Source organism: Cicer arietinum, chromosome 2 (genome assembly GCF_000331145.2).
Source record: "Cicer arietinum cultivar CDC Frontier isolate Library 1 chromosome 2, Cicar.CDCFrontier_v2.0, whole genome shotgun sequence".
Taxonomy (NCBI): Eukaryota; Viridiplantae; Streptophyta; class Magnoliopsida; order Fabales; family Fabaceae; genus Cicer; species Cicer arietinum.
In genome coordinates, this window is record NC_021161.2 from 13695756 (window position 1) to 13709917 (window position 14162).

The 14162-nt window shown below is 33.2% G+C and overlaps 2 protein-coding genes across 2 annotated transcripts in view; both read right to left on the reverse strand.

Annotated features, from left to right (window-relative positions):
* The window catches only part of LOC101511928 (uncharacterized), a 9455-nt gene extending 784 nt beyond the window's left edge, over positions 1-8671 (reverse strand). The window contains exons 1-11 of the mRNA XM_073365582.1: positions 8222-8671; positions 7411-7577; positions 6906-7128; positions 6647-6792; positions 6360-6562; positions 6099-6233; positions 4536-4664; positions 2173-2585; positions 1303-1519; positions 546-739; positions 87-380 (exon numbers count right to left, since the gene is read on the reverse strand). Coding sequence (XP_073221683.1) covers positions 185-380; positions 546-739; positions 1303-1519; positions 2173-2585; positions 4536-4664; positions 6099-6233; positions 6360-6562; positions 6647-6792; positions 6906-7128; positions 7411-7577; positions 8222-8592 — 2394 coding nt within the window. The 5' untranslated portion in view covers positions 8593-8671 and the 3' untranslated portion in view covers positions 87-184. The remainder of the gene's footprint in view (positions 1-86; positions 381-545; positions 740-1302; positions 1520-2172; positions 2586-4535; positions 4665-6098; positions 6234-6359; positions 6563-6646; positions 6793-6905; positions 7129-7410; positions 7578-8221) is intronic.
* A 1111-nt stretch (positions 8672-9782) lies between these two features.
* Positions 9783-12711, reverse strand: LOC101512261 (subtilisin-like protease-like). The gene is given in 3 exon segments (NM_001279031.1): positions 9783-10034; positions 12279-12376; positions 12482-12711. Coding segments are annotated over 3 exon segments (390 nt in total). The 5' UTR covers positions 12700-12711; the 3' UTR covers positions 9783-9960.
* Between the last annotated feature and the right edge of the window lie 1451 nt (positions 12712-14162).

Consider the following 14162-nt stretch of genomic DNA (forward strand, 5'->3'; position numbering starts at 1 on the left):
CACTCTTTCGATTAGATGTGTTGGTGCAAGATAAAAATCAATATGTGAACACCATTTATATATTTATATCATGTGAAAACATTTACCTTCAAAGAAAGACAATGGAAGATCAAAATAGCAAATCCTTTTTTTTCTTTGACAAGTCTTCCACTAATTAAAAAATAGGCTGGCCTCATAAAATAACTTATTCGTTTAACATTCCGAATGCTTTCATGAAGAACGCATATTCATAAGCTGTTTCGTCGCACTGAGCATAGTGACCACCTTCACCAAAATGTCCACCTATCATACTTGTTTTCATAATAACAGCACGAGAACATTGCGAGCAGGTACTATCTCGTACTTTCGCTACCCACTTAGCACCTTCCCAAACTCCAACCCTGAGAATGAATGTCAATCACTAACATCAACCTCTTTGAAGTGACTAAGAGTAGATATAAATGCATATAACTAAAGAGGTAAAGAGTGCATATAAATAGTTTGCAAATGTGGGTGCATCTGTGTGCATATAAATGCATAAAGATTATTGGTAGTAGTGAGATTGCCTTGAATCATTGACTGCTGCTGTAACCATAACTGAAGGAAAGCAACAACTTCGAGGAATGTTATCATAAGGAGATAAACTAAAAATTGAATCGAAGTTTGACTGAGTTTGAGGATTTCCAAATTCTTCATAATCCAGGATTGTGAGGGGCAGACTGGGATCCAACAATGTGTTGCATACATCAAGAAATGGTACCTGTTATATATAGTCATCCAAGTATCACAAGATATAAAATTAGAATAAGAAACTATGGATAAAGTATGGAAAATATTGATTGAATTTATTATCCTTCTAAATCAAGATGAGTGAATGTATTTACCCAATTAATTACAACATTTATAAAAAGAAATTGATAAGAGAAAGAACAGAAACAGAAATCTGTAAGAGCCTTACGATGGAAATCCAGGCTCACTTTGTAAAATATGCTTGCAGGGAATCGTGGTTCTCCAATGATCATTAATACATTATACAATAGTTATTCATTGTAGAATCTTCATATAATAAAGTAATTTTTGTCGAAACGTGCTACTAACCATACACTGCATAACAATCTAATATGTCATATCTTCTTATAAGTTTAAGAGTGACAATTGATTATTTAGAATTTTGACAAAACAACGCATCAAATGAGTTTCAGCCCAGCAGTAGAGAAAAGGGTTTAATTAAAGAACTTAAATTTGAAATGTTCAAAATCTTTTTTCTCACCATATCTGATAAACATCCCTTCAAATTAACAATGGCAATCATATAAAACTTACCTTTAATATGGCGGCACGGAAGAGTTGTGGACACATATTCATAGCTGCACCAACAAGAAAGCAGCCTGCACTCGATCCAATAGCACCAAGTTGGTCTCTGTGGACATAACCCTCATTTACCAGGTAGTTTCCACAAGATACAAAGTCAGATATTGAATTGTGTTTGTTTAGTCCACTCCCCCATTTATGCCATGAAGGACCTCCACCGCCACCACCTCTGGTACAATATAGATTACCAGATAATTAAAATTATGTATATGTAAGTTAGAAATATATCATAATAGAAATTTCCCATCTGTTATGGTCAACAGGATCATATGAAAAACCCAAAGATCCACTTTCAATGATCTCAACTTGTAAGGGCCAGCATATCACGAGAAGCAGGCCCATGCCATATATGAAAAACCGAATGAAACTCTTAGAACTTAGGTTGAGCAACCTTACAAAACCAACTTGTAAGGTGAAGTCTATTCAAGCTTTATAAGCCCTACTTAGACCATATTTCTTCGCAATGTGGGACTAAACTCACTCCCGCACTCCCAACACAATGAAGGTGCTGGAGGCTTCAATGAAAGCAACCTAGATGCTGTAAGGGCAGATTGCAATTAAGGCAGAATTTCCAACACATCTTTTCACGCTCCGGCACATTGGACCTAAAGCATGGATGATGCAGGAAGCCCAATAACCAATCTAGAATAGGCTCTTATTCCATGTAGAATTGAGATATAATTTTTTTAATATTATTTAAAAAACGCAATGAGAGTACAATCTCTAAACTGTTTAAATAGACTTTGCTAACAATTAAAAATATACGGTCATATTTACAACAAAAACTAAAAGAGTTGTACAGTTACATGTAAAGCAACTAACCTTACATCAGCAAATGCCACTACCCAACCACGGTCCAATAAACTCAAGCGATCTGAACACCAGCTCTTATCAAGATCTTCTCCATATGCTCCATAGCCTACTAAAAGTCCTGGGCTTCGACCTTTCTTCCAGAATTTCCTAGAGTACACAATGGTTAGTGGAACTTTTACCCCATCATGGGAAACAACTTCCTCTCTCTGACAACAGTATACTTCTGAAAAGTCCTTCCATGTCCGTGTGTCAGAATCCGAGGCACACGTTTTCTTATCACTACATGCCTCTTGAGTTTTATTACTAATTAGATCAAAAGGTGCGATGCGCGACTGACAAACAGAATCACAATTCACTTCCTCTTGATGCACAATGGAATGTGTCTGTGTTGACATGTCATAGTCAACAATAACATCTGGCATCTGTCCAATCACTCGCAAAGGAAAACAAGATTAAGTTAAAGCAACTCGATATAATCCATACATCAACAAATATTACTTGAATGAAATTACAAGTCACAACACCATCAAATGCACTAAAGTATCCTTTTTGTGACCTATAATGAATGTAGAGAAGTGGACTCGCACTTGAGCCCCTATAAAGATTGGCTCTTACTTGAGCCAATTTGAGCCCTTATCAAGATATTACAAATGATAGAATACTAGACTGATTTTCGCACCCTTTTTTAAGACTATTAACAACAAAGGAAAGAGATCCCAATTTCTAGGATCTTAATCAAAGATTCTTCTAATTAAAATCAAACATACTATAAATAAACCAAAATCAATAGTAGACTAATTAAAGGGAATAACAATAAATAGTTAAGGAAACAAAATAAATTTGACTATGTTATTCTCTTCGCAGATATTTCGTCCCAAAAAGGGATCTTCTCAATAACCCTTTTTCGGTTTTGAGCTTATCTTCAAGCTCAAGCTCTAGATAAACTAATTGAAAGTGGGCAACCCATTACCAAGTGGCATTTTCTTGAGGATATTTTCTGAATACACCGACAGCTCACATTTCCTGCTCTTATTTTACTCCAAAGAATAGCTTGATGAGTCTGTCAGGCGTTGGTGTTGCATTGCTACAACTTCTGGTTGGGATATTTTATACTTTGAGGAGAGAAGAATGGAACACACCATGTATTACTGCCCGTAAGTACTTTATGCTTGTATGCAACAGGTCCTACTCTGGTTATAACCCTGAAAGTTTGTAATGGTTCTGTTCAGCTACTGGTAATCGGTGATATGGTTGAAGTCAAGCCATACCGAAATCTCAAACTATAAAACTCAACCCTCTGCTGGGCTTGGAAAAGCATATCACAAGCATCTTGGAGTATTGTAACTATATCCGAGAGGACTTCAACTGCTTCAATTCATGTAGACCAACTAGATTCGAGTGGTTGCAGGAGCTATAAGATAAGTGTTGCAGAACCCATGGTACACAATGTCGTGGATGAGTACTAGTGTGGCATCTATGGTACATTACATCTCAATGATTTATAATATACAGTGAATGAAGTTGGCTTTTAATAAGTACGGGTAGTGAAATATGACCAAACTAATAAATTTATCTACATCATTACAAATTTACAGTGTTAAAATCTGAAGTGCAATTGCATTAAAATCCTCTGCTATATCATGCAGTTAAAGAGGCTTTAAGCATACAATAAGGAAATTCTCCTTTTTTAAAAACAATAATATAGTAACAAAGAAGAAACTAAACTGCTGATACAAAACTTCAAAAAAAAAACAAAACTGCTAATACAAAACTGCAAAGAAACTTAGAATACAATAATATGCTTTTTTATGTTTGAACCTCATTATCAAATGTAAGTGACAACACCTGGATCACGTTATGATGTACCATACAAACTACATGAATAGAAATATAGCATATAAGTTACACTAAGAATACCAACGGTAAGGGAAAAAATTACAAATCAATGCGAAAATATAAATCATAAATTTTTCAAATAGAAAATTTAGAAACTTCAAAATGTTAAAGAAAGATGATGCTGTTCTCGGAAAATGTTGACGGAAAACAACAAATTAAAAATAGTTCAGCGTTATATTAGCAGTTGGAAGAATAGTAACTATTTTTGCATATTACATAGCAGGCTAAACTTAGTATTGCATTGAGAAATTAAATTATTATATTCTTCAAATTTTCATATCATGTCTCTAAATGGGAGCAAATTTTGCTTAAATATAGGTATTGAATTTTTTTCGAAAACCCAAAAATTAAATATTAATAGAACTGTTAATCATAATATTATGATTTCCACATTCACATTTAATGATCAGATGAGTAAAGCAAATCATCACTGAATCTACAAATTTGTATAGCATACATGATTGAAGTTATCATACCACAGGTGATGAAAGCACCACGCGGTAAACCGCATTCAGGAAGTCGTGATTGGAACCAGGAACAGCACTGCATGTATTTGATGGCATAGGAAAGTACCACGGTTTCAGGTCTTGAATATATACTTGATTCTGCAAAGCAACTCAAGATAAGATCAATATATGTTAGACATTTAAGTTTTAAATTCACAAATAGTTTATTTATATTCCATCTTAGAAGAGCTTTGTCATAAAACTAATAACATTCCAGAGAAGGAATGCAATCAAAAGCCAACAATTTAGCATGTTTTGCTATGAGACTAACCATTCTAAATTCTTTGTATTCTCTTAATTGAATAAACTTCTCTATTTAGTGGTGTATGTAGATGATATTGTCATTACAAGTGATGACCAAGAAGACATTGAAGCAAACGCCTTTTCAAACATTTCCAAGCTGAAGACCTGGGTTGGTGCGATACACTTTTTGGGATCAAGGAGGCTCAATCACATACATGTTTCACTATTTTTCAAAGGACATATGCATAAGATGTTTTGGAAGAGACTGAGATGCTTGATTATAAACTTATTGATACTCTTATCGACTGATAGATATGTGCCAGATCTGGTGCATACGGGTATATGAGGAATGGATTTATGAAAGTAATACTTGTATGATTATCACAATACTCTAAGAATAACTTCATGCAGAGTTGGTTACAAGAACAATTGAAAATACAAACTGCTGCTAGTACAGAAACTAACACAATCTCAAGAAATTAGAGAGCCTAGTCTCTCCCATCCTATCCAAAAATAAAACAACCGAATGGGATGTCTTTCCCGTCCTTATTGTAATTAAAAACACACAAATACAATAATTGTCTGCGCTAACATACACATTATTAATAGGAGCTCTACTAACACAGACCTAAATGTGAATTTTCAAACTAATCAGGGGAGCACTATCCTAACTCTGGTAGATATAGAAGATCAATGGGAGAGTAAAACTATCATGCCATGAATAGACACAACAAGACATTGTTTTCAATTATTTACATCATAATATACACAAAAGGATCCCCTAAAAAGTTGGTTATCAAGAGTCATACTAATACAATTGGATGAACATATGCATATTGGGATGGCGATGCTAGTGATCAGTTTATTGTGTGCTTATAGAAGGACACCTAATCTAATAGAAGGGGAAGAAACATACTGTTGTAAAAGATCAAGCACATTAGCATAGTATTGTGCTATGGCTATTGGCTAATACAACATGTGAACTGCTGTGGCTAAAATATTTGCTCCAAGAGTCTTGGTTTTGTGAGACAGGTCAGGTACAGTAAAACTTTATTTTGATAACCAGTCATTCTTCAAATGCTATTTTTCATAAAAGACTGAACACATTAGAGAAACGATCCTCTCAGGTACTTTCAAAAGATTAATTTTGTGGAATCCAAGAGTCAGCTAGTATAAAACGAAATTAACTAACCTGGAACTAAGTCATCCAGTTGTCACATATATAAATTAAGCTAAAAAATGTATATCAGGTAGCATCAGTTTCATTGTGATTGATGTCTAATAATATACCTTGAATTCAATTGGGAAAGGTAAGTTCAAGGAACATAACAAAGGAAGACCTTTCTTATTGAGGAAAAGAACCAGATGGCCATTAAGGATGTCCATATCACATAGGTTTGTATCTTTATCAGGAAGGATGATATTCTGAATGAAAAAAGAGAATACCAAATAGGAGTTAGAGACACGGCAACGAAAGCATTTAACACATACACACAGGTAAAAGAGAACTCAAATGAGAGATAGAGATATATGAAGTTCATCAAACAGAACCTGCAATTTAGGTGACTCTATATCTTCAACTCGGCATCTAACAAGGTAATACTCTTCACCAGACCATTGACCATCAGGCAAAGGAGCATTAGTAAGAATATAAAACAAACCAGAGTGATGTTCTACAAAGTACTGTACTCCAGAAGTACGTTTACATAGTCTTTGTAAACCATCCATTGGATTGGCGGAATCTAAAACATAAACCTGTGATAAGCATCAAGATAAACATGTCACTAGAAAAGAAAATTGTCATTGTAAATTCATAAAAGAAGACATATAAGTTCCTTCCTCAGATGAAGTCCTTGAGTTTGAATTCACAGTTATGAACTTGCCATCCTTTGTGCTTGTTATGTCGACACAATAACTGGAATCATTTTCAATAAATACCAGGAGATCATTTACAAGATCGTATCCAAGTTTTCTGCAGAGAACCCTGCCATAATATCATACAAAAGTTAGGATACTATCTTAATGAATTTCTCATTCCTTTGCCTTCTCAAACCCTAAAAAACTGACGAAACAGAAAATCTGGTTACAAAATTTTGCCTGTAAGGTCGCTGGTTTTCATCCGATTGAGTATAAAAAAGAGAAGTTGCATCTCGAGCCCAAACCAAGCTAACAACACCGTCAACTTCTACTTTTGGGTCAAGTAATCCACTTCTAAGGTCTTTAACCTGAAGCACAAACCGTTCACCACCAGAAATATCAACTGTGTACGCCAGGTAGTTATGATCAGGTGAAACTCGACATGTTCCCACATGGACATACCCTGCAGAGTTGTTTATATTTTCATATATCGCCAATAGGGAAGTAATAAAATAACAAAAAACTAAAAATAGCAGAATTTAACATATAAACAATTTGAGTATAAATCATCCTATGAAGTCTAGCTAAAGGTCAAAACTGTGAACTTATCAAATTCAGAGTAACAAGATTAGGGATTAAACATGCCGTACTTGCATTCAGATTTGGATTATCAAATTTTCAGATCACTGACAAATTGAAAATACATCCATCTTCGGTATATATTTTCTATTTAATGGAAACTAACCATATTTCTCTGCGAGTTCATTCCAGTCAAGCAAAACCTCGTCTCTTTTCGATCCTGCCATTCCATGGCGAAGCAAAAATGAATTCAACCAACCACTTCTCTCTGTTTCCAACTTCCTACACAACACAGGATATTCCTTTCCCTCTGGAATGTATTGATAATACAACCTGACAAACAGAACAAAAGTAATCAATTAACCTCAAAATAAACCATTGGGCAGAAAAAAAAATTCTAACTCAATTTACATTACCAGTTTTCATTGAAGTAAATATGCAAATTAGTTTTCCAAAGATACAGCATATAATAACTGTCAGACATGCAGCATTTATACTGTGTTTAGTGTGTATTATATCGCATTTGTTTCAATCGAAATCAACGAACAATGTGCAAATTTTCAAGTGTTTCCTTGATTAGTTTTTTGTTTGTAATGTGCAACGGGTGGTAAATGTAAAAGAGAAAATAGAAGATGCACCATCAGTGGAAAATAGTTTTACACAGACATCCAACAAATATCTTGTCTTCTGCCAAATCACAAAGATATTTGAAATTGGTTGTATGAATGGCAGCATAGTGTTTTCTTATTGGGTGATAGTGTCAAACTAATTTACACTCTCATTGCATACCCATCAAACTCAATGTAAAATTGAATGAATAAATGGCCAACCAATTTTTTTTATCGCATTGTAGGTGTATATAATTGTGATTGATTCAAAGATCACTAACCATTAAGTCTAAACATTATTTATTATTCCATCGTAATGAGTTAAGCTTAAAAAAAAAAACAGAAGAGAGATGGAGTAACTAAACTAACCAGGGTCCCCAACGCTCAGGAGGGGTGCAAATAGAAGGAGGTAATCGTGTTTTCATCTCAGAAGACAATTGAGAGCGGAGTTTGAGGGTATCAGCCATGAAGGAATCGGCATAGCTATTTTCGCGGTTGAGATGTTCCAACAGATGAGGATCGTCGGTGTTGGACATCCAGTGATATGGGTCCTGCCATGTCCTGCCGTGAACCGACACTGTGAAAGGGACCTTCTTTGGGAACGGCGGAGCTTGCGGCGGAAATGTGGGGGAAAGGCGGCGGCAGCAGTGGGTAGAGAAGAAGGAAGAGATGGGGAGTGTGAGTTTGGCAGCATGGGAATGAGAAAGATGAAGGAGAGTGCGGTATGCCATGGAAAACATTCTCGAATTCAAACACACTAGTCATTGCCATATGAGGGGGAATTTAGTGCCATTTTGTGGAGCATTACTTTCTCCCCTCCAAAATGAACCTCAATTTAACAACAAAATATTTGTTTTAAAATAATATTATTTTCGATTATTATGGTCATTACTTTTAAAGTAAATATTTTATTTTATATTTTTGATAGTAAAGATCCAACCAATAATTAACGAACATAATTTCGTAAAATAACTATTATTTTTATTATAATTATTACATTTTTTTATATGTATAAAAATTTTAAACGACGTTCACTTTAGAGTATTAAAATAAAATTATATTCAAATATTATAATTTATAAATTTTTAAAATACATAAGCTTTTTATGTTTGTCAAACTTAATGACAATCTTTTTTTTAAAAAAAAATAATGGTTCTTATAAGAGTTAATAAAAATAGTTTTGTATTTAAAGCAATTTTTAAATTATTTTTCCAATTTTGTTAATTTTATCAATTTTGTTTACTAATTTTGTTAATTTTCGGTTTATTAATTTTGGATGTTAACTTAATTTAGGCTGAGAAGTATTCTAAGAGGACATATTAAGGCTGAGAAGTATTCTAAGAGGACATATTAAGGCTGAGAAGTATTCTCAGACTCTTAGTTTGTTAATTTTGTTTTTTTTTGGTTTTTCATTTTAGATGTGAACTTAATTTAGGCTGAGAAGTATTCTAAGAGGACATATTAAAAAATCAACCATATAAATTTTGTATTGGAAGTGATGTATCTGATTTCTAAAATGTTTAAAATTAATTTCCAAAAATGTGTTTCAACAAACACCAAATAAAGCATGTTGTCTAGCAACGGTCAACATCACAGTTAAATCGCATTTTAACCGTAATAAATAAAATTATTCACGCTAACCTCTGTCGTGGTGTAGCCGCCTCAAGGATAATAGTGTGGCTGTTTCATATGTTTTTTCATTGAACATCAAGTATAATAATGCTTTTCATAAAGGTTGGCAAATCCCAAGGGACGCACGGTTATTTGTGCCAGTTTTGCTTAAAAAAAGTAGTCAATTCAGTGACACAATTTGCAATCCAAAATATCTAATTACGCTGTCTCGATGCATCAATGGAATATAAGCTCGACAAACGTTAGAACCGTTTGAAATACGAGGGATCATAACAAACATGAATTAGAAATATACATCACAAATTATAAAGCCACCACAATAGATTATGTAAACGCAGGCTGAGCCAAACTAAGTTTTTATACATGGTGTACGGATTTTATTCTTTTTGAGTAAGTTTATTTATTAATACATGATATAGTTAACAGTTTGGACCCACAATCACATACACATACGTCTTCAAATGAAGATAGATTCTCTAGAGCAGCTTATTTGGTCCTGAATGGAGCTGAAGTTTCTGGCTTGGAACAACTTGAAGAACACCTGGTTGCTCTGCAAGTTAAAACATCCGGCGTCAATTATAAAAATAGGAACCACGTTTACCAAAGTGAGAAAAACCAAATCATGCATGCACACACTAAAAATCTAAACTATAAAATCCTTAGTGGATGGTCACGATTAATAGTTTTCAAGAAAACAAGAAAATATTAATGTGATGATAATCTTATGATAGAGCTAAACAAGGATTTATATTTACAACAGCACGATAAGCTGTTTGAACAAAACATTGTGATTAGTGATAAACACTGTCCACTGGCCTGCAATTTTGAAGATTCTGAAACAACAAAGAAACATAGAAAGAAAGTATATGGATACTATCTAAAACATAGGCTGAAACAACCGAAAAATCAACAACTGAATAATGATACACATATGCCCTTCACAAATTGCACATTCCGGTTGGCCAAAAATCCACTACCGCAATCTACCATGGCGCTGCCATTTGATAACACTGACACCAATAAAGTCAAATTCACCCGCACACCAAGTTCTTGCAGAAGCAGGAGTCGTCGTATAATCTTCAAAATCGGATTGCAACACAACAACTCCCCGGATCTTGAGCAGTTGGAAACTGTAGAGTGTTATGTCCATTTTGGAGCAAACAGATTCACACAGCTCGGCAAGTGGGAAGGTGTCTCATGAGTTTGTAAACTCATAAGAAGCAAGACATGAGGTTAACAATATGGTTCAGGAATCATAGATTTCTATCAGATAATATGAAGCCCTTTTCATAAGAAATCAGTTAATAAAAAAACATTCAGACAAAGTTTCCCAACATATGAATAGAACTAATTATATGAGATAAGTATATCATATGAATACAAAGGTATCAAACCAATATGACATTGATATTATAAGCTTGCTTGATCAAGGAAGAAAAATAAATGGTAAACCCTCAATTTAATCTTTCAAGTATCACTCTTAGTCCCTAAAGAATATAGAAATAATAAAGAAGTCCCTAAAATATACGATAATCCAAAGGAAGAGTCATCTTTCCCACTAGATCATTCCAGAGATATGCATACAATTTATGCCTCTTTATCTAATGAATGTTGAACCAATGACTATTCTTTTCTGAAACTTATGGTTCGTAATACCCGCTCAAATGCTAGAGGCGCAGGAAGAGGTGCCACTGAAGCAACTCAAGTAGGAGGAGCGTGTAGGGATGATTTAATTGGACAATGGGAGCACTCCCATAAGAGGGGAAGCACCTCTCTGTCCAAACAATCACAAGAAAATGCATAACTCCCACTTATCGTCCCCCCACTCACCATATGTCATACTTAAAGGCACTCTCTGCCAGGTTAACATATTAACTAACTTTCATTCTTTCTGCCCTTATGCTTCCTACGTGTGTAAACTGTCCACACTTTGAACATTCTCATCTGAATGCAGCGTTCTATCAGAGTTATTTTCTAATGTCTTTTTTATTCTCATTGAACAAGTTTCCATGAAGGGCACTTTTGAGAAGGCCCTTATATTTTTGATGAGATTAGGAAGATTAATTGTATTTAACTAAAATTCTTAATAAGTGTGAAGTAAATTATTTTTGTTTATAATCAAAACCGGAGGGGGGAATAAGTAGGTGAGACAATGATACTTGGGAACTAATTGAGGGCTTATTCAGAAACAAAACAAAATATAAATAAGATAGCACGAAGATCTGAATTAAGCATGTTTTGTGTTTCAAAAAACATACAATCAAAATGCTGCGCAGAGAGCATTTAGCTAAAAAACTGATTTAGCAAAACCCTAGATACATGTAAGTTGCTCTTTTATCTTTGATTATAGGAGTTGAGTTGGGTTAAATCATTGTTGTTAATGGAAGTAAACTAAAGGATACTTGTATTAGTATAATGAACTCAACTCAATAGTGCTCTAACTATCCAATACCCAGCCAAAAGAATTTAATAAAACACAAACATAAATATATAACATCAACTATAAAATCTTATCACAATGATTAGACTACAAATACAAACTACTGCAAACCAAAACCCAAAACACAAAATATGGAACAAAACAAGGGACAAGGAACTAACAAAAACAGAAATTCTTGTTCGTGAGTAAACCATGGGACAACTTATTGTCTCAAGTACAACACATCTAAAATACTTAAATTATTTCAAAAACAAAAAATAATAATCCAAAAGGGTGTAAAACAAAAATAACAGAAACAAAACAATTACCACATGAAATTCAAAAAACTAAAAATAAAAAAAATAAAAAACTTACTTGAAATTTGAGCAACCTGGTCAGGAGTAAGCTTAGCAGAGAAACCACTAGCAGCCGACTTGTAACTATACAACAAAGCCTCCTTTGCAGCCTCCTCACTGCAATAATAATTAACAATTGCATTAATAAATCATCACGCATAATTAATTATTTACTACTGCAATTATTATTAATTAAGGAGAGGATTATGTCACGTGACGTACCTGCCGAGAACCGCGGTGAGGGTTCGGATGTGGTAGGTCTCAGGCTCCTCTTCATGTGGCTGCTCGGTGTAGATGATGTGAACCGCGGGAGCGGAAGAAGATGAAGAAACGGAATCGAGTGCTGAATCCGACATGGAGATGATGATTAGAGGAAACAGTGCGAAAATAACGAGGAACGAGATTCGAGGTTGAATGGATTTCACTGAGGAAATGCTCATCTTTCAGTTTGTTTTCGGTTTTTACTCTCTTATAAAGAAACAATAAAATAGATATATAAATATCATTAAAAGACTCAGATTAATAATGGCACAAATACGTCTTTTAACTTTTTATTTTTTTAGTGCTTTAATTATATTTGTTATGTATTATTAATTTTTTATTTTATATAATGGTTAGAAACTCGTTAAATATTGCAATAATATATTTTTATATTATTTTAAAAAAAATATCAATTAAATTTTATAAATATCTATATTTTTTAATTTTTTATATAATCATTTAGATATATGTATAATTTTAAAAATATGATAATATAGGTGGTGATTTCATGTAGGAGTCGCTAAATCTCATGTTGATTATGAATAAGTTGAATGTTAGATATATAAGAGTGATTATTATATATCTATTGAGTTAAAGTTTTTTGGTCGAGATGTGGTGTAAGAGGTTCTCAAGCATTTGACCCGTTTCTCCCGCACCACCGAATAATGAATATCATCAACTTTCTCCCCTTCCAAATTAGCACGGATAATCAAGTCGTTACATCTTTAGATTAAATCTTAACATTTCATATTAAAAATTTGAGAAAATTGTCAAATTTAGAGGATTGTTTGCATAATTTAATATAACCTAAAAGTTAATGATATAAAATAAAAATAACTTAAAAATAGCAAATCGAAAAAATTAAAACTTAAAAAGACCTAAACGAAAATTAGTCTAAACTTAAACGAGTACAAACGTATTTTTGCCATAAATAGTAAAGTTAGATCAAAGGTAAGCAACTATTTCATGATAAGTTTTCATCATAGTCCATGAATCTATTGAAAAATAGAAAATGTAACCTCAAATATATCTTTTGTTAATAATATTATATATTAATTTAACCAACAAAAAATTGGATAAACTACCATTTTAATATCTGAAAGTATAGAACGCTATTATTTTGGTATTTAACTCTAGAAAAAAAAATCCAAACTAGTCTTTGAATCATCAAAATAGTCACCGAAATATACAATTTACAATCATAAAAGTATCTAAAAGATACAATTTACTGTCTAAATAGTTCATGATCATTCTAATGTCAGAGACTAAATTGACTCACATTTTGATGATTCGAGAACTAATTTGATTTTTTTTGCTGAGTCAGTGACCAAAATGACGGCGTCTTATACTTTCAGAGACTAAAATGATAGTTTACTGAACAAAAAGCACATTTGATAACTAAACTAACAAACTAAATATACATTTTGAGGATCAAATTGACTAACAAAAGACATATTTAAGAACTACTTATGAAATATAAACAAAAAACATATATGAAAAATTGATGTATTTGGTCTTAATTTTTAACCAAATACATCAATTTTTCAAATACCATTTTTGGTTATATTTCATTCCGGAGCGAGTATGTTTTAAATAATTTTGATAGATTAATGACTATTATGACAATAATTCGTAAATTTAG